A 23,678-nucleotide genomic window follows, 5' to 3' on the forward strand; every position below is an offset into this window, starting at 1 on the left:
ATTTGAGAGCGAGGCTCTTAGGCGCCCGTTTCCGGCTTGAGTGGCGTCGGCGTCGGCGGAACCGCAAAATCACGTGACCCCCCGAGGTCACGTGACACCCAGGCCACGTGACCTCCCCCCGAAGTCACGCGACTCCCAGGCCACGTGACCTCCATCTGAGGTCACGTGGCCCCCCAGGTCACGTGACCCCCTGGTCACGTGAACCCCCCTTCGCGCCTTCCCCCCTCCTGAAGAGCTGCGCTCTAATTCGGCGTTACAGAGAGTTGTCAACGGGTTTCAATTTTTTATTTCGAATAATTATTCTTTCTCACGTACTTTTATGCAACCGCCATTTGTCTCAGGAAACATATAAGTGCTTTGTACTGCAATTCCATCTTTCGAAGTTTGTTTCCAAGTGAATTAAATATTTTTTTTACAAATCTAAATTAAAATATTTTCCCGTGTGCATTGGTCTTATGTACCATCCGCACATGCCATGACTTTTAAACTTGAATGGCTTTCAAATTTGAACCAGCAATATGTCTAAAATATAATACTAATAAAAACCATTTGCCGAAAACCTACGGACGGTCGGAAGGTCAGACGGTTGAACAATATGTTGGGAATGGGGCTTCCATTAAAAATCGGTTTATGCTCTAAAAACACGTCAATTTTGTAACATGCCTACAATGGTTTAATATGCTTAATATATTCGACGATTTTTTTAAATCAGGATTCATTAGATTTGATTGGCACTTATGTGTCTTTCTGACCGCATGTGAAGTTCCTTGTAATAAAATTTATTTTGTAACCAAAGTCACGGTTTCAATTTCTTCATTTGGTTGTATTCAGCCAGTCTGACAAATTCAAGAGAGGAATGGGATTATAATGATGATGCGACAACGATTATGGTGATTATTTAATGATTTTGTCCTGCCACCAGTCAGCGATGATAGGCGATTTATTTTAACGGACTTATAAAGTGCATGGAATTAAGGAATATTTTAAAAGACGTGACACCCTCATTTAGGCGTCTAGCATGATACTATTTGATATGTATATACTTCTAAAAAAACTATATCTCCTTGGTGCCAGTAGAGAAAGTTAACAGTGGTGCTAGCATATAATATCTATATATATTGTGCTACAGAAATGTGAGCGGGGACCATTAGAAACATTGTAATATTAGAACCATCACGTCGTCAATTTAACTCTAAAAAATAAAATAGATACAAACTATTTCCTATTGGAAGACTTAGTGCTTTTAAAAGGCATAATTAATTTCATTGTATTGCTAAAATGATATATTCCAACCTTGTGCGTCGTTTGTGAAGACTTTTGAAAGAGAAAGCTCAGCATATTCGTTGGATAAAATTAGACGAACGCTAATTGGCAGATAAAAAAATTAATACACTTGAATGTTTGATGCTCTCATAAAAAACGCTTTTCAAAATGCAGTGCCATCTGATGGCTGATATAGCCGTTTATTTTGTCGTACTTATGGCGGTAAAGAACTTGTATTTTATAGGCCACCGTCACTTTCGAAAATCCACGGCAGTCGAAGAATGGTTCACTTTGCAGTTCTTTCTCGACCACTTCCAGTTTTGGTGGTGGTAAAGATGCACTCACTCAGAACAAAACTTGAACCAACATTGACGCATCGATAGAAATCTATACATCAAAGAGCTTTAGATTCATTTGTGTGGCGCCCACATGTTGAATCGATCCAAATGAGAAGTGAGCTCTTACGGAGCTCTTGTGTTTGATTCCTGCGTCGCACGATACTTACCCCTCGAATATATAGGCTTCGCATTATCCTCTAAGAAACATCTTCAATGTTTTGCGTCATCAGTCACTAGATGGCCGCCATTAAAATCGCACGAATGCTACCCCTCGCATGAATTTCGGAACAAACTACTTGCTTGATTATTTCTAGAAACATTTCCAGTGTTGTCTTTATTTGAGAAGGTATGACAAATTAACGATGGACTTAAGATATACTTGGACCTTTTATTGACATCCAGGTCTTGTTAAATCCGGAATTATCGTATTACAGATTCTTCCCAATTCGGAAGCTACTGATGTTTCGTTGATAAACCAATGTCTCGGGACTGTGTTTTTTATTTTCTTTTGATAAATTATTCATGTTTTGCACACAACCTGAAAGAAACAAAAATATTGGTTGTAGAAACAGTAAACGTTTGGGGAATTGTCACACAAAAAGGTTCAACAGATCGTAGTTTGAATATTAAAGTGGCACCAACGATGGAATAATGTCAGTTATAAATAAAAAATACGAGATATTTTGGTTGAAAGTCACTAATAGAAGACGCTAAAAGTGCTGACCTCAACTAGAGTAGCATTTAGCTTCTCAATTAGACCAGAAATATTGAATGCATCGCATTTATAGGGGCAGTCCCTAGTAATTTCCAGATCCTCGTCCGTCCATCCAGCGTAGCCTCGGTGAAGCGGAAACGGCGAGGCAAATAGAGAGGAAAGGGGTGAGTTAAATGCCAGATATTTTACTGGATGTACATCGGACTGCGTGAAAATATGATGGGCTTGGCGCTGACAAAATTTGCATAGTTGGAACAACTAGAGACGCGCAAACATGGGGTTTTCCCCTTTGAGTTGAAAGAGGGTGTGCCACCATCCAGTGCGGAAGCTTGTTGGCACAGCGGCAAGAGCCGTCTCTGCTGTGTTGTCAAATCCGGTATGCCGGTGGGCCGTCAGCCATCCTCTTCCTTGGCGCAGCGCGTCAGCGCGAGAGCGTGGACTTTTCGATACGCATGCGTCGGAGCGCTGACACTGCTGAGGGAGGATTTGGTGCTGCAGGCACTAAGTTCGGTGCAGATGAGAGGAGTAAAATATGCATTATTTTGGTTACGCATTTCCAACAACTTTACTAGGGAGATTACATTCCACACCGGTGATTTGCATTAAACATCGGGCCTACAGCTCCAAATCTTCCCCTAGTAGCGTGGGCATTCCACATCCGAGAGAACGCAAGCACATCGCACAGTCCACGCTGTCGCGCTTTCTCGCGACGCTGCGGGAGAGGGCAGCCGCCGGCACCTCGACATAACGGATTTGCCAAAAAAGGAGACACGGCTGTTGTTGCTGTCTCGTCGGGCTTCCATTACAATCGATGGCGGCAGCACCCCCTCCCAATTCAAAATAGAAAACCCTAAGGCTTCGGCGCATCCAGCCTTTCCGACTACGCAAAGCCAGTCCGCGCAAAAGCCATTGGATGTTCGCACCGTGCGACATATTTCCAAGCATTCTATGTGAATGAGCCGCTTTGATGTGAAAAAAAAAAAAAAAAAAACCTCAAGCGAGGAGGCGAAAAAAAGGCGAGGAGGTGAAAAACAAGCGAAAAGCTTATGTACATGCGTCTGCTAGGAATATGTTTCCATATGCCCCTTACAGTTCCACACTTTTCCTAATTAAGGCATCTGACATGATGACTTAAAAATGATGCGCATGAATCTAGAGCCTCTTTGAAACCCTTCACAAAAATCTGTAGTTAAATTCTTTAAAATTTTCGTTGAACATTTTCTGGAATCGTATTGAATTTCTTTTTAAATTTTTTTGGTGTTTTTTAGACTGCGTTTTGACAACTTATTTAACTCCTAGTTAAAATTGGCCACTTAAGTTTTTTTCGAATTCCTTCTTACATGCATTTTTTTAAATTTCTTCTTACATATATTTTTTTTACTTCCTTCTTGCATAAATTTTGTTGAATTCCTTTTGACGGAACCGCGATTAACGTTTAAAAAACACTCAATTTTTTATTATATTTTTTAGTTTTGTTAGGAAATAGTGTCCTTTTTGGTATATGCACTTCCCACAAATAAGCATTGTAAACAAACACAAACATCATGAAGCACTCAACACCAGAATAACAGACCTGTTGACAGCACCAGAGCCTTATATAGCCTACATATTGAAGGTAATCATTTGGCCGGCGACCACCTCAGCACTTACTAAGTTTCCAAGTCTCCGATCTCCTTCTCGAAAGTCTGTCAAAGGGAAGACAGTGTTTCGAAGTTCGTGGACTCTATCTCTTACTAAAACTCGTTGGTACAACTAATACAAATTCCGCGTAGTCGCTAAAACATCCACAAAAACGCCTCATAGAGCAAATCTTATCGCTTCTCTGCATAGCACCACTCAAAACGAAGCCAGTCAAGGCGGTTGCTTCACTTTAAGATAGTTATTTTGCTCCTCTGTACTGGTTGAATAGGGTCAATAATGTCACGATAGTCATTTACAAAGTGAGAACGGCAGGGCTTGCTTTTCGAACGGCTGGCCTCCAGCACGCGCCCCATGCCTTCCGTCGTGCTTTGACTGCGCAGTCGAGCTCGAGGGGCGCGAGACGTCGAAGAGTTGTCAAGGATAGAAGACCCGCGCTGGAGTCAGGAGAACGGAAGCTTCTCCCTACGGTTCTCAACTTGTCAGAGACTATTGAGAAACTTAGTGACTTTTGACATTTAGTCAAGATGTATCATGTTCAGTAAAACGTCAGCAGAAAGTCTGTAGCTTTTTTATAGAGACTGGCCGCAGAAAGTCAACAGAATAATTGAAACAGGAAGTAAATAGAACGTCTGCAGTATTTCTGATAACACTTTCAACAGGAAGTCAACAGAAAAAGAACCAACGTAGAGTTAACAGAAACTCAATAGCTTTTCTTTTTACTCAAACAGAAGAAAATCATAAAAAGGTTTCAACACAACATCAATAAACTTTCTGTTGACGATGTCAACAGGAATTCAGTCAAAAAAAGTAATCAGAGTCAACAAGAAGTCAACACATTTTCAATAAAAAGTAAAAAAAAAACATCCGTCATGCCGGATCCCGCACACGACCGCAGACAAAATAAAACAATAAAAAACATATTTTTATAAAATATTATAAAGAAATAATGTAAATAAGTTTTATTTTTATTTTTTAGAAAATAGCCTGCAAAAAAACGTCGTTACAACTTATTTTTGATTTTTTTATAAATAATTCTACAAAACAAAGTCTATTGTTTTTCCTTTTGAAAATGCTGAGAAAATAACCTACAGAAAAACGTCTTTACAACATCTTTTTATATTTTTTTATAAATAAGTCTACAAAAAAGTTCAATATTTTCTTTTGGAAGCTTTTTGACAATAATCAAAACGAAGTGCGTTTATAAAGGAATTCAGTAGGATCGCGGAAAGTCAATAAGAAGTCTAAAAACAATTTAAAAATAATGTTGAGACCTGTTTTCGTAAGGGACACACCAAAGAAAAAGAGCAGCTTTAGATATATATTTGTTTCATAGATATTTTATGTAACACAATTTCTTTTGCGAACTAATATTTTCTCCGTGTATAGGATTGGGGGTCCAGTAACTCTTGCACAACAAGGCTAACATTTCTGCCAATCATTTTAGGATTTGTATGCTTTTAGTCACTTAACGCTATAAGTAGCAGGCGAAATTCTACAGATTTGGTATGCTGGTCCTCCATTGAGGTGATAGTTATAGAAGGGCGTCGTTTTTCCTCAAATTGGATCAGTACGGAACGACCCGTTTTAGGTGAGAAACAAGGAGTGCCTCAAATCGGTTCACATGGCTCTCATTCCCCGAGTTTTTACGACCGTCTTGGCAGACGTAAGAAGCTTAAGAAAGATCACCGCCTTGTCTCCCAGAGCCTAGGTGGTGCATTTTACTCCACGTAAAAAACAGTGCTTCTGGGAGCACAGCATGGATGTTTCGTGAATTCTAATGAGCGGATACCCATAGACGTGCGTAAGAACGCTGGCCTTGGACAGCTCCAGTGTTCATAGACGTCGTTACTATTACTCCCGTTAAATCGCGTTCATGTACTCTGTTAATACGTTTTACATGAGCCAAGCTTTTATTAAGGTTAAACTGATGGTTTCTGAATGATATTTGTTACGTAACGCTCGAAATAAATTCAATTCACAATTCAAGTACAGCCAAAGTGGTGCATGATGACATGCGCTTGAGTTAAAAATGGGGAGTGTCCTCGTAGCTACTGCAAATCAAATGCAACCTGCACATTCGGATGTGGGTTGCGCAACGAGTACAAAATTAGGACCCATTGACAGCGATCGAATAGAGCGTCCGCGGCAAAATAAATAAAGTTGAGTAGGCTACTCTAGAGGGCCGCAATATCCAGCTCCTTAATTGCATGTTTCTTAATGTTCATAATCTTAATGCTAAACGGCTGTCCAGAAGCATACACGATATTTTCTTATTATAGAAAGTATGCTGTTATTCAAAAACGTGGAGAGTAGCAGTGTATGTGAGCAGTGGTACATTTGAAGGAAAGCACAACTAAAATAGGAATGAGACATTATTGAAGCAAAGTTAGTTTTGCTTCGCCCGCGCCTTTTGGAAGTGTAACAGTTTAAGGTAGGGTTTTTTTAACGCCTATATTTGAAAAAAATATATATATAAAAGTAGAAGCCACCGAGGGTGAAACAAACTTGGAAGGTTTAATTTAACATGTATAAGTTATTATGTATAACTCTTACATGTTGAATTAAACCTTCCAAGTTTGTTTGACCCTCGGTGGCTTCTACTTTTATATATATATATATATATATATTAATGTCCCGACACTGCTAGATTATATACCAATTTTTTTGCGGTAGTGTTGCTTCTATCATAGAGCGCAGCTCTTAGGGGCCCGTTCCCGGCTTGAGCGGCGTCGCCGTCGCCGTCGCCGTCGCCGTCGCCATCGGCGTAACCAAGGTCACCCCAAGGTCACGCGACCCCCAAGGTCATCCCAAGGTCACGCGTCCCCTAAGGTCACCGCAAGGTCACGTGACCCCCAAGGTGTGACCCCCCAAGGTCACGTGACCCCCCTGAAGTCACGTGACACGCCCCCCCCGAGGTCACGTGACCACCCCCAGGGTCACGTGACCTCCCCGATGACGTCATCATCACTGATGACGTCACCGGCATCTGCATCGTCATCGTCATCATCACTGATGACGTCATCAGTGACGTCACTGATTACCTCACCGGCATCCGCATCGTCATCATCATCATCGCTGATGACGTCATCAATGACGTCACTGATGACGTCACCGGGATCCGCATCGTCATCGTCATCATCGCTGATGACGTCATCAGTGACGTCACTGATTACCTCACCGGCATCCGCATCGTCATCGTCATCATCGCTGATGACGTCATCAGTGACGTCACTGATTACCTCACCGTCATCCGCATCGTCATCATCGCTGATGACGTCATCAGTGACGTCACTGATTACCTCACCGGCATCCGCATCGTCATCGTCATCATCGCTGATAACGTCATCAGTGACGTCACTGATGACGTCACCGGTATCCGCATCGTCATCATCATCATCACGAATGACGTCATCAGTGACGTCACTAATGACGTCACCGGCATCCGCATCGTCATCGTCATCGTCGCTGATGACGTCATCGGAGTCCGTATCGTCATCGTCACTGATGATGTCATCAGTGACGTCACTGATGACATCATCGGCATCGTCACGTGACCCCCCCAGGTCACTTCACCCCCCAAGTACCCTTCCCTCCTCCTCCTCCCCAAGAGCTGCGCTCTAATTCGGTGTTACAGGGAGTTGTAAACGGCTTTCACTTTTTTACTCTATATTCTGTGATGCAATTTCGGGACAGCGTTTCTGGGCGGAGATACGTTTGAACGTATTTGCAAGATATGTAATGATAATGAAAACTTTAATTTAAACTATGTGTTTAAATGTAAAACTGCGTTATCTGATTACCGTAATTTGTAGCTGCTGGCCACAATCAGTGCTGTCACAACGATCGAGCATAGGAGGGCCCCAAAGAAAACAACCATAGGAGAAACTGAAATAAAACGTAAAATTCATTAGTTTCTGTAACTGTTAAAAGTCGAGCAGCATAAATATTGATAAATCTGCTCATCAATGACAGGTCCCGCATAAATATAATAGAACACGCGCATTTCAAGTGTATTGGAAATTGTGAAAACGGACGTGCTGTACTATAATTAATTGTGCAAAGCGATAGCGGTCATGACATGATTACAGTGAGACCGAGAAGATATTATAAAGTAAAATTGTGAAATATTGATGCATATTATGTTTTCTTTAATAAAGTGTTAAATTTAATTTAACCTATATGAGAGGTTTCTACATTTCAACTTTTCGTCAAATGTTTGTACGCAGTTCCAAAAATATAATTTCACTGGACTTGAAAGTCCCATCGATCTTTAAAGCGACTTTAATTTATAGCTTCTTGCTACTTTATTTTATCCTCACTCGGAACCCTAAGGTAGTTGCGGGTCGGAAAACGGCAATATTAAAAAAAAAACAAGCAAAAATCCTTTTCATTTTAAATTTAATAGTGTTTTACTAGTCCTAAATGCCATTTTATCGATAAAAGATAGGTGCCGATGATGATAGCGAAATTATTCAAATACGCATTTGAAGAACTCAAGGAGAGACGGAACTGTACACACTTGAGCCATTTTCGTTCGCGGCGTTCTTATCAATGGGCCGTAACCCGCCATCAAATTTAGTTTAAGAAGTAAGCCTTGGCATTTTCTCTCCATTGCAGTTTTCTGTAGCTTAATTTTGTTGCTAAAATATTAACAAAACTTTCTTTTGGGGCACCTTCACAGTTTGCGCACAATCATCTCGTTTTATTCGTACGATTGCCTACCATAACAAAATTTGGCATGCATATGGTTTAAGATATTTAGAATGCAACTATGTATGTTTTACTAGAGTGCATATTTTTTATATATATTCAAAAACGGTGTTTTTGGAATTTTCAATTATGTTCAAATGAAATCTGTCTCGCAGACATTATGTTTGTCCTTCGATGCACTGAGCCGTTAAAAAAAAAGAATATTAACGTATTTTACTAGGCTTTTTAAAGTGTTATTGTTAAACTACAGGTGTCTGCAATACCATGCAATTTTCTGCATGTGTATTCCATCCACAACATAAGAAAGCAACCTAGATCGTAACTAACATCAAATTTATAAAAAAATGAGATCAGGACTTTAAACTTAATTTCATACTCAGTTATCTTAAATAATATAAAAATGCTTTTTTCCTTGCACATTTTCTATTGAGAGGAATTGATTTTTGAATATTGATGGTCAGTAAACAAAATATTAGATGCTGCTGCGTAAACAAACATGAGAACCAAATTGAATTTTACTTTTATCATTGTTTAAAAATCCTGCACTTTTCGGTTCTGCCCTGGAAGCCGAAGAACAGCAAGTGTGCAGACAAGCTGGTCAAGTAGCAGTACTATCATTTATCCATCGGACAAGAAAAACTAAATGACAAGAATTGTCTTGTGTGGTGTTTTTTAATCTTTAAATGTCCCAGTTTAGATTATGAACTCTACACTGGTATGCCACACAGTCTTAGAGACGAATTGAATAAACCTGCAGAAAACGTACTTGAAAGTTTTAAACACAAATATTATTTTGTTTACGATTAGGATGGGCTTTGTCTGGACATACCAGCAAGAGTATCATGACTTAAATTTGTTTGATCACTTTCTTCTCGTTTTTTCTCGAGTTAGTGTCGTTCCATGCCCACTTGGGGAAAATGATATGACACAGTTCGACATTTCTTTTTTTTCAATTTTATGTCGGGTAGTTATTTCTTGCAGGCGTTTTTAATTCCCTTAGCCGTTTAACTTTTATATTGTTATTTCTCATCCATCCGGAAGCTAGAAAGAAAATATGAGGATTAATAGTTCTTGAGTTACGTGATATCTTTGATTGAATGATATATTTTGGTTAGCATTATCAGACGTGCATATAGCGGCAGCCCGGGTCAACACATCTGAAGCTATATTTAAAAGAATCCATTCTACTTATTACTTTCTATTTTACCTGCAACTTTGTGTCCACATCCGATAACCAGGGAACTACGCGTACTGGCTCCTCACTACATTACGTTTTTGCAGCACCAAAGTATGCCTCGTAATTACTGAAAAATTCTCCATCAAGAAGAAAATGACTATCCCCATCTAGAATCCCCGCTACCGGGAGTTAAATATTGGTATAAAAATGCCCCAATACCACTTCCCGCGTTTGTCATTGGTCCTCTGGGTTATATTTAGAACGTGTCGGGAAAAAAATGTTTGGCAAGTACGCATTTTGAGCCATTGTGGAATCAAAACAGTGCACCGTTTGACGCAGTTTTTTTGTGCGCCCTGCGACGCTATATATATATATATAGTTCGTTCAATCAGGAAAGAAAGAAGAGACATTACCCCCTCGTTTATCCGTGATAAGTTCTTCAGCACCTGGCTCGATACTCGTGCCGTTGTGTTCTGCAGGGGTAGTTGTCATTTGATGTATATCCTCCGGGTCGTTCGATAGAGCATTTGTTGGAGAAGTTCCTTTATCCGATTGGTCTACACGACCCGCTGCCTCGCTGGGTGCAGGAGAAATTGTTGTTGATTCGATTGCTGGTTTTCCGCTGGTACTGAACGGCCGACGTGCTTCCTTCCCGGTTGATGATGGTATACTGGAACTTGTTGCTTCTGGATGTTCAGTATCTTCTGGATAAGAAGATGCCGCGGAAGTACTTTAATTAATGTTAACCCCCACTCTAACTTAAAAGCATAAAGCAGTGAACACATCATCGCTAAAAGTGAGCGAAGCGTGGCACTTGTCAGTAGGGGCGCCACGGGCACACCTCGTGGCTTTAAATGTATCAATCAGATACGAGGTACGCGGCACCGCGCGGAAGTGACGTAGGGACGCCAGCACCGGTTGCTATGGATGCTGGCGTATGCTGCCGCGCGGCGGTTGTTTTCATCGCTTATATCTCCCTTGGTTAAGAGCAGACGGGAGGACGAATTCGCCATGAACAAGGTAATGCATTGTCTATACAAAGCCTGCTGAATTTGTTTGCAGAATACAAAGTTTCGTTCTTTCCTGAAACGTTTTGCCAATGTATCCTACTAAATTTTATTTACCCGTACCCTTCATTAATTTTGAAAAGCGTGGAATTTATTGTAAGAAACCTTAGGCTAATTTGTATGCTATAAACATCAATAAAATAATGAGCCAAAGTGACAGTTCCCAGACAATGTGATACACATTTCTCAGAACAGCAATAGAAGAATTTCTTAGCAATAAAATTATCATATAAACAAGAACTACAAAATTTGAGGATGAGAGCTTAACATTGAACGAGCGATGTAAAATAAATTAATTTTGTGCCTTAAGTATAGCAAATTCAAACGCAGTTTATTGAAAGGTTTTGTTGCGCTAATTCCATTTAAGTAATTCATATATTTTATAAACTCAAAGGTGTATGCAAATAAATGTGTATTATGACCAAAATCATTTTTGCGCATATGATTCCTCGACCGAAAATGACTACCATCATCTTGAGCTTCGCCCATCTCTAAACTATAATTAAGATTACATCGGGTAGTAGAAATGAGGCTGCACACTAATAGGGTCACCTCTAGTAGCATATTATACATAAATATACTCGGCAGTCATGATGAGGAATTCAAATTGATATAAAAATAACTTCATTAGAAAAGTTTTGAATATATAAATCAGGACATAAAATCTTGCACAAATATTAAGTCAATGGAATTATATCAAGGTCTTGTCGTGTAAACTCGGTGCTATGATAAGATACCACAATGCTGTCATCTGGCTTTTGTCAGGTAACAGCCTACTGCCATCAGTTGCAGAGCGATAAATATAAGACAATAACATATTTTGCTAATTGATTTGACGCTTTTCGATATACCAGTCTATTTTTGTTACAACCTTTTTACTTTGTAAGAGTGTAACAGTCATACCTTTCTATCAGTTATTTGTCTTAACAGCGTCGCAATGTGTATGGGTTTAATGAAGAATTGGTTCTTACACTTCACTTAATTCGTCGTTAACCCTTCAACACCTGTGTTACATCCTGGTCAGTTGACACAGGTGGAACCGGCGTAGTTTGTTCAATCGGCTTACCTGTCGTGGCACTCCGAGATTCTGTAGTAGTTGGCGACTGCTTCGTTGTTTCTATAGTTGCTAGTGGAGTAGAAGGTGATGGGCCGATGACTGTTATTGGACCACTTGGTTGCGTTTCGCTGAAACTTGCTTGCTGAGATATTTCCGTTGTAGTTGTTGACGGTGTATTCGAACTTCCTGGTTGAGAATCCTCAGTAGTAACTTCATCATCATTGGCTGAAAATTATGCGCGAATATTAGCGCTCGTCATTACTTGGATGCATAATAATAGGAGGAAAGAAACAGTCGTCAATTAAAAATTACGAATACTTATATGAATAAATCGATTCCTGTCGTTTAGGAAAATAGAATTGAGATCTTGCCGCGAACCTTTTTCGATAAATTATATACTATTCAATGTATCCATTTTCTGAACAGCCTTTAAAACAATGATTTGCTTGCTGAATATAAAAACCTAACTTAGGTGGTATGATTTTTACTAATATACAGGGTGTTTCAGTGAAGGCTTTCAAGTTTCCATAGCAATAGGGTGGTTGAGAACGAAAAATAAAACGGTGAACAAACTGGCAGCGATAGCGGACGTCAAAGATTACGAAAAGAAAAAGGAAACGTACGATTTTATTATATAAATAACTAGAATGTACCACTTACCTTTTTAATACATATAAATTTCCAACTATAATTTTTTTTTATCATTATCAAGAGCCTCTGAATCAAGTCGTTTTAGAAGGCCACTGATTAAGACGATCATGTGGAAGTGTAGGTGCTTACAATTGAAAGAATAAAAACACGAAGGACGAGGGCAAAACAACACTTTCATTTAGCAACGAGATCTGATTATGTAAACAAAAATTCGCGCCGTGCCCGACATCATTCTGATAAGGGGGCGTTAGAGTGAGGGAGAAAAATGGCAAGGAAACCGGAAAAAAAAGATGGGTGAACGGACAGGGCTTGGGCGCAGGATTCACGACTGTTCACTTTCTACGGGGATTTAAAGGTCTGGTTGAAACACGCATGTAAAAAAAAAAAATTACGTAAAAAAAAAGAATTAAGCCAGTATTGACGGCGCGAGACGCGATTTAGTCGGCAGTCACCTCCTTTCCACTTGTGTTCTCTTTAGGCATTTCGGCGCCTGGAGAAGAGGTGGATCGACTTCGCCTTCACGACCGAGATGCTCATTCCGGAATGAGCCATGACGTCATGAACTTCGCGCACAGTATTTCAAGTAAATCTCTCGCCGTCAATATTGCTCTAAACATTTTTTCGCGTAATTTTGTTTTACACGTGAGTCCCAAGCAGTTTGTTAAAAAAAAAGAAAAACATTTTTTTTTTTATATTAGTGCAACAGTCGAGTTTGGAGTGTTTGCCTGCGGTGTTGCAGGATTATTTTAAGCGTTTTGAATCGGGGTTTTAAAGTCGTCATTGATATTTGGAGTCGGTGAACCGTTTCTTTCACTCATGCTGCAGGAAATGGCGAACTCTCGCGTTGATTCGTACATATTCCTTTTTTCTCCTTGGGTACATATTTCAGCTGTTTTTTAGTGTGCCGTTTCCAGGTATTTCCGTCGTTCGTGCGAGACTTGTATCTTCGGTTTCCTAGAACTCGGAAGACGACACCTTTCAACCATTTCTTGCCGTTCCTATAGTATCTTGCCCACATCTGGTCGTCCTGATCTAGGTGTCATTCTCTTGATTTACGCTAGGCGTGTTTCTCTGCTTGTTTTGATTACACAACATCGGTTATTTATGATCTAAGGTCGACCCTTGTGCAACATATTTCTGTCATAATTTTTGCTGGTGTTGAGCTAGTTGTCGGATACGGGGTCGCCCAGTATTCCACGAAGTATTATGCCTCTACTATGGCCAGCCCCGACTTCAAGCTTGCGGTCACAGACGTTTTGAGTGTTCCCAAGAAGTTTTCTACTGCACCGTTCCTTGTGGGATGGTTCGGAGATGAGAATGACCGTTGCACTCCGTTTTTTTTTCATGAATTCCCGGGAATTGCTTAATCTGAATCGTGGGCCATTGTCTGTCACAATCATTTTTGGCAGTCCATACCTTGTAAAGAGGGTTAGAAACACTCTTATAATGGCTTCCAAAATCGTCGAGGTTATGGGCGCTACCTTGGTCCATTTCAAGTATGCATCAATGATCAGCAAGGCATTTCTTCTACGAAAGGGTCGTCCGTCGTCTGCGTGCAGGCGTGGCCATCTTTATTTCTGGGTATTCCCACGGGTGCATGGGAACTTTGATTGCCTCGTTGCTCACTTTCTGGCAAGGTCGAGAAATTCGGGCCATCGTTTTGATGTCAAGACTCAAAAGCGGTCATCACACGAAGTGTCGTGCCAGTCCCTTCATCTTTGTCATCCCCGCATGACCTTGATGCAGTTCGCTGAAAACGTGTTTCCGGTACTTCGAAGGTACAAAGACGCGTAGTCCCTCTATTAAGCACTCTATCTCTACGGTTACCCCAGTTCAGGGACGGAAGTTACGCTTGAGGTCACCGGAATTTAATTCTTTCAGCCATTCTTCTATGGCGAGTCTAAAGGCCTTAGCGAGCATAGTGTCTCTTCGTGTCTCGCTGCTGGTCCGCTTTTGTGTCAGTGGGAGTACTTGAAAATTATCTAGATGGAGACATATGATTTCGTCTATCATTGAAATCGAATTTTGTGTCGATTTAAATCTGGAGAGGTTTGTTGCAAATCTCCACAGTTACTGTGAGGGGTTTTCGATAACGTTCGATAACGTGAGTCGATAAAAAAAAACGTTTTTGTCTCTTCTGTTCTGTGTGTGGCAGCATTTGTGAAATTTGATTTATCCTTCCTGCTTGGGTCTTGTTGATCTCGCTTCCAGTTACGGCAGGCCATTTGGAAGTATCCTCTTCATCCGCGCATTTTACAAGTCTTGTTCCTTGCAAAGCAGTTTTCAGCGTGATGATTGCTTCAACATGATTAAATACAGCGAACAACATTAGGAAACTGTTGAAGAAAACAGAAGACGCTGAAACTCAAAACTCAATATATCTTCCAAAGAGAAGAAGAACGAAAGTCACACAGAATATACAGGCACGTGCTAATGACTAGCGAAATTGGGTGCGCGAGGCGAGAGCTTTAGACCTTTAACACTTTAAAAGGATTTATGTTTTTGTGATAAAGCCACTGACGGCTGACTCTCGAAGCGCTCCCCCAAATCCTGTGTAATAAACGCCTCATTAATTTTTTCTGGTAGCTTTTCCTTATATCTACCTATAATATTAGTGTTAACCATAGTTGGACAACATGAACGATTTGGACAGTGTAAAGGCAAGTGACCACCTACGTTCGATCTAAGGGATAGGTAATGTTCACGAAGCCTGTCGTCAATACACTGTCCAGCCACTCCGACATAAGTTCTACCACATGACAACGGGATGATGTACACCACGCACGAGGTACAGGGCATTACGTTGAGACATGTTTTTTTGTTATGCACTTGTGTCGGTATGCGTTTTTTATGCCGAGATGAACCTTCAACAAATATGAGCCATGTTTTTTGGAGGGGGAAGGGGGGGGGGCAGAAAAAACAACCGGTACGCCATACCGTTGAGCTACATGTTTTAGGTTATGCGATACCTTGTGTAAGTACGGTACCACTACCACCCGTTTTTTTTTTCTCAACATCGTGCCAGGGGCTTGCTCCTCCATTTACTTTTTTTAACCAAGATAGGCAGCACTTCACTTAACACCGGCCAGGGAAACCCCGAAGACCGGAGTCTTTGAATTTGGGCCTTACAGCTGGCCTTAATGCAATGAAAACACGACTTTTTTAGAGTAAAGCCAAAACATGAACGTGCAAGAGAACTATCTACTCTGGAAAGAAACATATCCCAGTCCTAAGTGACATCTTTTTTGACAGAGTTGATTGTTCTATTGCACAAGTCCTAAGCCCTGCCGTGACAAAGGTGTGTAGATATGTTGACAACTTCTTGCTTCTACTTGAGAATCGTGTGGAACAAGGTCTAGTTAGTGGTGTTATGGACATTTTTGGCAAGTGCAGCTTTGGTCTCAGGTACACCTATGAAGAGCCTAGGGAAGGCGTCTTGCAATTTCTGGACCTTACCTTACGCTTCTGCACATTCGAAATTGGTAAAGAGGCGTATCGCACTTTCATGTCCTGGCTCTGCTCTAAAAAACTGCTGTTTTTATTGTATTAAGTACAGCTTTATTGTCCAAATTCAAAGACTAAGATTTTCCGGGTTTCCCTGGCCAGGGCAACCCGGAAGACCGGGTGAAAAAGGCAAGCGATGGAAAACAAAACAAAACCGTGTGTTAGTAGAGTGGACCACTATCGTGTGATTGGCAGAGGGGCTCTCCGGCCCCGTCCGACGGCGGGTTAAAGATCAATATATCTAACTTTGGAGCAGGAATGCGGGACCCGTAGAACGTCACCATTGACGTCTCCATCGACATCATTGTTGACGTCACCACTCTTTCCCAGATTTTCCCGGAGAGACGTTTTGTAGGTTGGTTTTGACCGCGCTTAAGTATAAAGCGGGTTGTTAACGATGTGGCGTAGCTCTCAGGTAAACAGTATTATGGCGAGAAAGACGGCGGAGCCACTGACCAGTACGGTGGCGCAAAGCTAGTCCCCTACTCTGAAAGCCACTAAACCTCGGATGCAGAAAAAACAAAGCTGAAGGGGGCAGAAAATGTGGGTGGTAGGGAGCTCTAATGTGTCTAGGTACACAGCGGGAATCGCCAGCAAGTTAACGGGAGGTGGAAGTAAGTAAATGGGAGCCCGGCTAGGCAAAGGGATGAGGGAGGCGATGAACACAGCAGTAGAAATGTTGAATGTTTATAGGAAGGAGGAAGCCTTGCGGTGGTACACGAGGGATGGAATGACGTCGTTGGTAGAAGGGCAAGGGACCTGGCCACAGACATCGAGGAGGGCGTGAAGCAGTTGAGGGTAATAACATTCCGGATGGTGTGCATTGTAACGAGCACCTTGCCGGAGGTCAGGGGCTGAGGACTAGGTACAGGGAATACGTAGTAGATAGAGGAGGCTAACAGGACTAAACAGAGACAGCTCTAAGAACTAATATGAAGGAATAAAGGTGGACAGAGGGGTATATCTGAAAAGTCGGATCCTTCTTCTCCCCCCCCCCCCCCCCTCTCCGCCGACTCGGCGTCCACTATGAGGAACTGACGGGGATGCGGGTGGGGCGGACGATGGGCTCTAGAGCAAGGGCTTTTCTAGAAGCCGGCAGAGCCCTCGGGCGGCTGAGGGTTCAAAGGAAAATAGGCAGGGCGGGAGGAAGCCTCACAGAAGAGGGAAAAAGAAGCAGGTCAATATAGGATGTATAAGCCCGCAGAGAGTCAGGAATATCATAAAATGGGAAACGATTGCGGAACAATTAAATTGTGAACATCTTTTATGGGTAGAGACGCTTCTTAGAAATATGGATGAATCACCCTAGTTTGCAGGATAATTTTTTAGTATGATGCAATCTATGTGAAGAGGAACGGAAATAAGGCGGATTGGGAATGCCAGTGAAATGACAAAGCTGGGAAAGTATAAGGGAACGCTGCAGAGAACACATATGGTTAAAAGGTGATATCAGACTTATACACGCACATAGGCTTTGTTTGTCTAAAAACAGAGATTTATTCAAGAGAGGAAGATGCACACCATTTGACGTGTATTTCAAAAGATGCTGGAGAGTATGGCACGAATCAGAAACTAGTTATCTTAGGAGACATGAATGCACACTTCCAAGACCTAAGACGGATAAACAAATTCAATTGGGAGGATGCTACAGAAAGTTTACGATGCTCTTGATATAGCGCTGTTAACGCCAAAGTAAAATACGACGGAAAATTAACTTTGTAGAGAAACAAATGGCACTGAACAATTGATTACAGTTTTGTGTCTACCAAAATAAATAACAAAACAGGACATATGGAAAAAATAAGGAAGGCACAAAAAGCTTAGCAAGTGATCATAAGCGACATAAAATAAAGTTCGACACAGCAGAACCAGAAACACAACTTCTGTAACGAGATAGCAAATCGACCCTAAATTACGCCGCACTACAGAAAAATATTAGAACGAATTGAGGCCATAATATCCAGACAAATGGAGAAAAGAAAGAAATGTGATGATCTAGTAAGCACTTTTAAAAGAGTGTTAGTAGAGAAGTTAAAAATAATACAGAGAGGAGGGAGGAGAAGGAAACACACACCGAAATTCTGGTGGGACAGCGAAGTTAAGGCGGCCATAGTTGGGCGACGATGGGCGAAGAAAAAGCGGGACGCACCCGATGAGGTAGCATCAAAATGGGATGCATTTCAGAAAAGTAAAAAGAGAGGCATTTGCTCTAATCTAGGCCAGCAATGCTAGAGCTGGAGTGCAATAGATGATGGTGGTAAATAAAAATGATAGGAATGCAGCAAAGGGGTTGGGGGGGGGGGGAGGGGTACATTACTGCACAGGAGAGAAAACAGAAGGGTTTCCTTGTTCATTGACTACATACGATGGGATAAGTGTAGAAGTCAAGGAGGCAAAATAACTTTTTAGCACAACAATCGAGGCAACATTCCCAGAAGTTGAACAGAATGAGATTGAACAGAACACAGGCAACAGCACGGCACAAGAGGTGAGCACTAACGAGAGAACTGAGATTACCACAAGGGAATGGGACAGAGCAAAAAGTAGAGTAGCGGCTGGGGGAACGGCGACAAGCCCAGTTGGCAAACGAATGAGTCTATACTCGGCGACAACTTTTCTTGGCAATGCAGTGGAAGGTACGTCCCGCGTCCCCTCTCCCATTTTGAGTGCACGCAGGCTCTCCTCCTCTCCCCGGAAATGGGGGAGAAAGAAAGCCTGCGTACACTCAAAATGAGAGAGGGGACGTGGGACGTACCTTCCACTGCATTGCCAAGAAAAGTTGTCGCGGAGTATAGTCAAGACGCTAGGAACAAAAAACAAACGAACATAAAGTTGCGGCAAGAAATTGATTAAATAATATTGGGGGAAGAGGTACCCATTGATTGCAAACTGAGCAGAATGAGACTTCTTATAAAGGAATGAAAATGTGGATAGCGCAACATCCTACCGACCAATGATAGCAACTTTGGTCCTGCCGCGGCTATCGATGCAGGTAGTAAAAAAATAAGAGATAGAAAATATTTTAGGGGTTTTAGGTGAGCTACAGAACGGGTTCCAAGGAGATCCAAGATTTTATAACTTATTTATCATCGCTCAATGTATAGATGTGGCACGAATGAGTAAACCACAGTTAGGGATACTATTTCTAGAGGTTAGAAAGGCGTACTACAATGTGAGTCAAGAAAACCTCTGGGTAAAGTACAGCATGGAGAGAATGATTTAGCTGTACATCTTATTAGGCATTCACAAGAGGAGTACTGTAAAACAAGGTTGTTATAGCATGGAAAGGAGAAATAACAAAACCGGTAGAAATAAAAAGGGACTCAGGCAGGGATGTCAACTATCGCCTCTGCTTTTTATATTATACCTGAGGAGAAAGAAAAGAAATTAGAGCAGTGCAACCTAGGTTTTGACGTGTCATATTTGAAGAGAGGGGAAAAAGGAAACCAAGTTTTACCAATAATGTTCTACGTAGACAACATTGAACTATTAGCAGATAAGCGGGATAGGTTACAGGAGCTGATTATGAGCTGTGGAGAGGAAGGAGACTTTCTGGGCCAGAAATTTCTTATTGAGAAGTCGGAAATAAAGGATGAACTGCATTTAAGCGATTTAAAGAGCGACCAGACGAGCGACGGCGACAACGACGAGAATGGGCGACGAGCGATGGAGATATCTGACGTCGCTCGTCGCGTCGCTCGGTTTTTAGATTTCTAGAACACGTCGGCTCGTCGTCTTGGTCCCTTGCTCCCGTCGCTTTCGTGCGGGTGGCCCCGTCGTGCGTCTGACTTAGCGATAGCAAAGCGGGTCGCCGTCGCTTCTGTATTCGATCACCAAATCGCTTACATGCGGTTTATACATAATGATTTATAACGATGAAAATGGAGACCCACTGAAAATTAAAGATGTTTTAACGGAACACGCATCGAAGTATAATTACATGGGTATATGGCTGACTGAGGCCAAATAATACTTAGAAAAAGAGGAAAACAGGAACAAAATACGCTAAAGAAAAGAAAAAGGAATGCAGCAATTATAAAGCACAGGGCACCTTAGAATTGCAATAGATATCAAGTTGTTAGAGGAATATGGAAAGGAGTCATGGTGTCGGGGGTGTATTTTGGCAATGCAGTATTATGTGTGAAGTCACCCGGCAGAGGAGCGTGTGTAGTCTGATACTGGGGGCGCATGGTAATACACCGAATGAAGGGGTGGAGGAGGAATTGAGTGGGCATCTTTAAAGGTGAGATATGGAATAAGTACGTTAAAGTTTGACCAAAAACTAGACACAATCGGGGATGCACGATGGGCAAGAAAGCTATATAAGCAACGATATATGAAAGGTCTGAAGACTAAATAAACAAAATGAACATGAAAACGAAATTCATACACCATCAGTGAAGCGCTGGGACACAGCAGACTACCTCAGTGGAATTGGAAGTAAAAGAAGCAAAGAGAAAATGTGGGAAGAAAAAATGCAAGAAATATTTGCGTTTACTTTGTATAGGGGACGAAAACAGGAAATAAGGAAGGAACTTTGGGATGATAATTCACGGTGTAGCTCGTTGCTATTTGTTGGTAGAAGAGAAGTACTGAGGAGTATGATATCTACGATAAAGTATGAGAAAATGGATAGTTTATGTGCAATATGCCAAGGGGAAGACGAGACAATATAACATGCGGTGTTGAAGTGCAGTGTTTCCACACGCCCTCCCGGAGGGAGCGACGGATTTTGCCAGCGCTGTTGTTTTGCCAACGATGATGGAAGAATGGATGATAAGCGTAATTTATAAGAAAGAGCAGATTAGAAGACTGGTGAAAATTATCTAGAAAGAATTGGGTGTTGTAAAACGAACTAATACACCTGGGAACAGGCGGGACAGAGGAAAATTGGGACATTCTATATAGTGACTCTGCCCAAAGTTTAAACCCTCTCTCCCAGTGGGCCTGGTAATGAAGTAACGACTAGTAGGTTTGACCAGAGAAAGAATTGCGACCATCAAGACGGGGTAAAGAGGCGAGGAGTGATGTTTCTAGCTTTTTGCCCGATCTTTCAAAGGTCATCATGGCGATATCACACATCGCCTGGTGATAGTTAAAAAACTCCAAAGGGGAAGAAACTTGGCTAAGAAGGGCAAAGGGAGAAATGATATTTTTGGTTTTTAATTTACATGCTTGGTGGCGCAAGCTACCGCCCGTTATAAAGAGTACTGCAGTTAGCATTCATCCATCCATCAATCCGGCAATGCCTCCACTTCGCACTCGGCGCACAAAGCTTCGATTGCGGCGGCTGATCTTTTTCAAGAAAAGTCACGGTGGAGTCCTTGGGCATCGGCATTGCACTCACGCACGTGAGGTGCGTTAAACAAATCGTTCGCAACAAAATGGACATGTGGCCATTTGGTTACAAACGCTTTTGTTTCTTTTTTTTTCACAGCGCGTGAAAACGCGTTTCCTGGCATGATTTTTTGGCACGTCGTTATCCGCCATGTTTTCATATTTTTCCAGATGGCGCGCGCAGTCGGCATCGTGCACTACAAAAACTGGGATCACCCTAAATATAAGAATATTGATGCACCTAGACAAAGCAGTGGCGTAGCTCACTGGTAACGTGCCCGTTCCCTACGCAGTGATAGAAAGAGAGAAAGAGAGAGAGAGAAAAAATTTACTTATTAAACAACGCACTTTAAGTCTTAGGAATGTTCATGGCTCAGTATACCATAGACGTTTGATTTCCCATTTGCCCCGACGCTAGCCAGTCTGTCCAGGAAGTGGGATTGGGGTTAGGGAAGAAAGGGGTAGATAGGGTAACCGAGCGACCGAGCGAGAGATACAGTAAAGGAGTGTGGGTGGGTTGGCATTGAGGGCACATGGAAATACACCAAATGAAGGAGCAGAGGGGGATATGGTTTGGGCATCTTTCGAGAGTAGAGAAGCGATCAGTAAAATAAATTTGGAACAATGACCAGCTAACATTGAGGAGACACGGTGGGCAGGGAAAGTGTACAAGTATATATATATATGAAAAGTCTAAACACCAAGTGAACAAACCGAGCCCGCAAGCTGCGTTCTAAGAATATTCAACGATATGGGGCCCATCAGAGCATGTCAGTAGAAAGGGGAGTAGAGGAACTAAAGTTGATGCTTGGGCAATTTAGTATGACATACTTAAAATATTAAGACAGCGCAAAAAGAAAGGACGGACTGTGTGAACGTGAACACAGACAGAGCGCTGACTCGGAACTAAATTTTATTCGATGCAACGTTGCAATATATGCACGCACAGTTGAGAAAAAAAGGAAGAAAATAAGCCTGCGAAAAGCACCAACACGAAGTATTGCCTCAAAAAAAGCACACAGAGGGCACGCGCTAAAACCAAGCTAATTAAGAGGCCAGAAAATTAATGTCTTTTGTTGAAAGGCCACAGAACGACTGCTGACACAGATGATACGCGATCTTTCTATTTCTAAAGCCTCCAGAATTTCGTGTGTCAGCTGCTCCCGGTAACGTTTAACAACCTCACACGATTGAAACTGAGGCTGGCATCTGCAGTCACGGCAATGTATGCCAAGGTGACCAGAAATTGTCGAAGACACGTTGTAAGCATGTTCCCTTACCCTGTCATTGAGACAGCGACCTGTCTGGCCAACATAACGCCTACCGCAACACACAGGGAGGGAATACACAACTCCCACAGAGCAAGTGACGTAACGATTGCGATGCTTCGTAGTGCAGGATGTCGCCTCCCTATCAGAGGGATTAACGGCTCTACACAGTCTTGAAAGCTTGTCAGGAGCGGTGAACAACACGTCCACATCACGCCTGCTCTGCAATAAGTTTGAGGTTATAAGCCACGCCGTGCATATACGGAATGACGGCGAAATTTCTTCTTCCCCGTCCTTTTCCACTGCTGGAAGCGATATCGCTGGTCACAGGCCAAGCTTTTGTTTCTTTGAGCAGTGCCCCAGCAACAGCTGTCAAAACGTGTGAGGGGAGCCCAGCGACAGTGAGGCGTTCAGTTTGCTTATCGAAGCTAGGTTGAACTCCTTGAGAAGTATCTGAGGTCAACCTTTGCAACTTGGGAGGGCAGTCTCTACTTGCAAACGTCAAGGAGTGTGTATTGGATCTTGCATCGCCCCTGTTCTTAGCGACTTGTTCTTATCAAGCCTCGAGCGCATCATTCTAGAACACCTAGAGGGTACCAATGTTGCATGGGTTTTCCGCTATGTAGACCACCTTCAGTCCTGTTGGAAACTGACGCCTTGTCCTTTCATACATCGATGACTCATATTTTAGGCATCTTTTTCTAACCTGTCTTTCGCCACTTCTCTTAACTCATGAAGTACCTGAAGCGGGATGTATAAGATTTTTGGATTTAACTTTACCAGCGTTTCCGGACCATGTACGCTGGGCTTATGAACGTCGGGCCGGCAAGCCTCTTCTGACCTTTGAGACCACGCATTAAAAAATGTAAAACGTGCAATCGCGAGGACTTGCTAAACACATGCTTGCGAAGGTCTTGATTTCAAAAAGTTCAACCTAACTCCGATAAGCA

General features: G+C 42.0%; 1 protein-coding gene across 1 annotated transcript in view; it reads right to left on the bottom strand.

Annotated features, from left to right (window-relative positions):
- Window positions 1–1,969: 1,969 nt before the first annotated feature.
- LOC8053524 overlaps window positions 1,970–23,678 on the bottom strand; it is a 54,105-nt gene continuing 32,396 nt past the window's right edge. Inside the window, exons 3-7 of the mRNA XM_029991985.4 lie at window positions 11,978–12,193; window positions 10,258–10,548; window positions 7,758–7,842; window positions 3,967–4,001; window positions 1,970–2,139 (exon numbers count right to left, since the gene is read on the bottom strand). Coding sequence (XP_029847845.3) covers window positions 2,030–2,139; window positions 3,967–4,001; window positions 7,758–7,842; window positions 10,258–10,548; window positions 11,978–12,193 — 737 coding nt within the window. The 3' untranslated portion in view covers window positions 1,970–2,029. The remainder of the gene's footprint in view (window positions 2,140–3,966; window positions 4,002–7,757; window positions 7,843–10,257; window positions 10,549–11,977; window positions 12,194–23,678) is intronic.

The sequence above is a fragment of the Ixodes scapularis genome, unplaced genomic scaffold (assembly GCF_016920785.2).
Source record: "Ixodes scapularis isolate PalLabHiFi unplaced genomic scaffold, ASM1692078v2 PGA_scaffold0__279_contigs__length_252992795, whole genome shotgun sequence".
NCBI lineage: Eukaryota > Metazoa > Arthropoda > Arachnida > Ixodida > Ixodidae > Ixodes > Ixodes scapularis.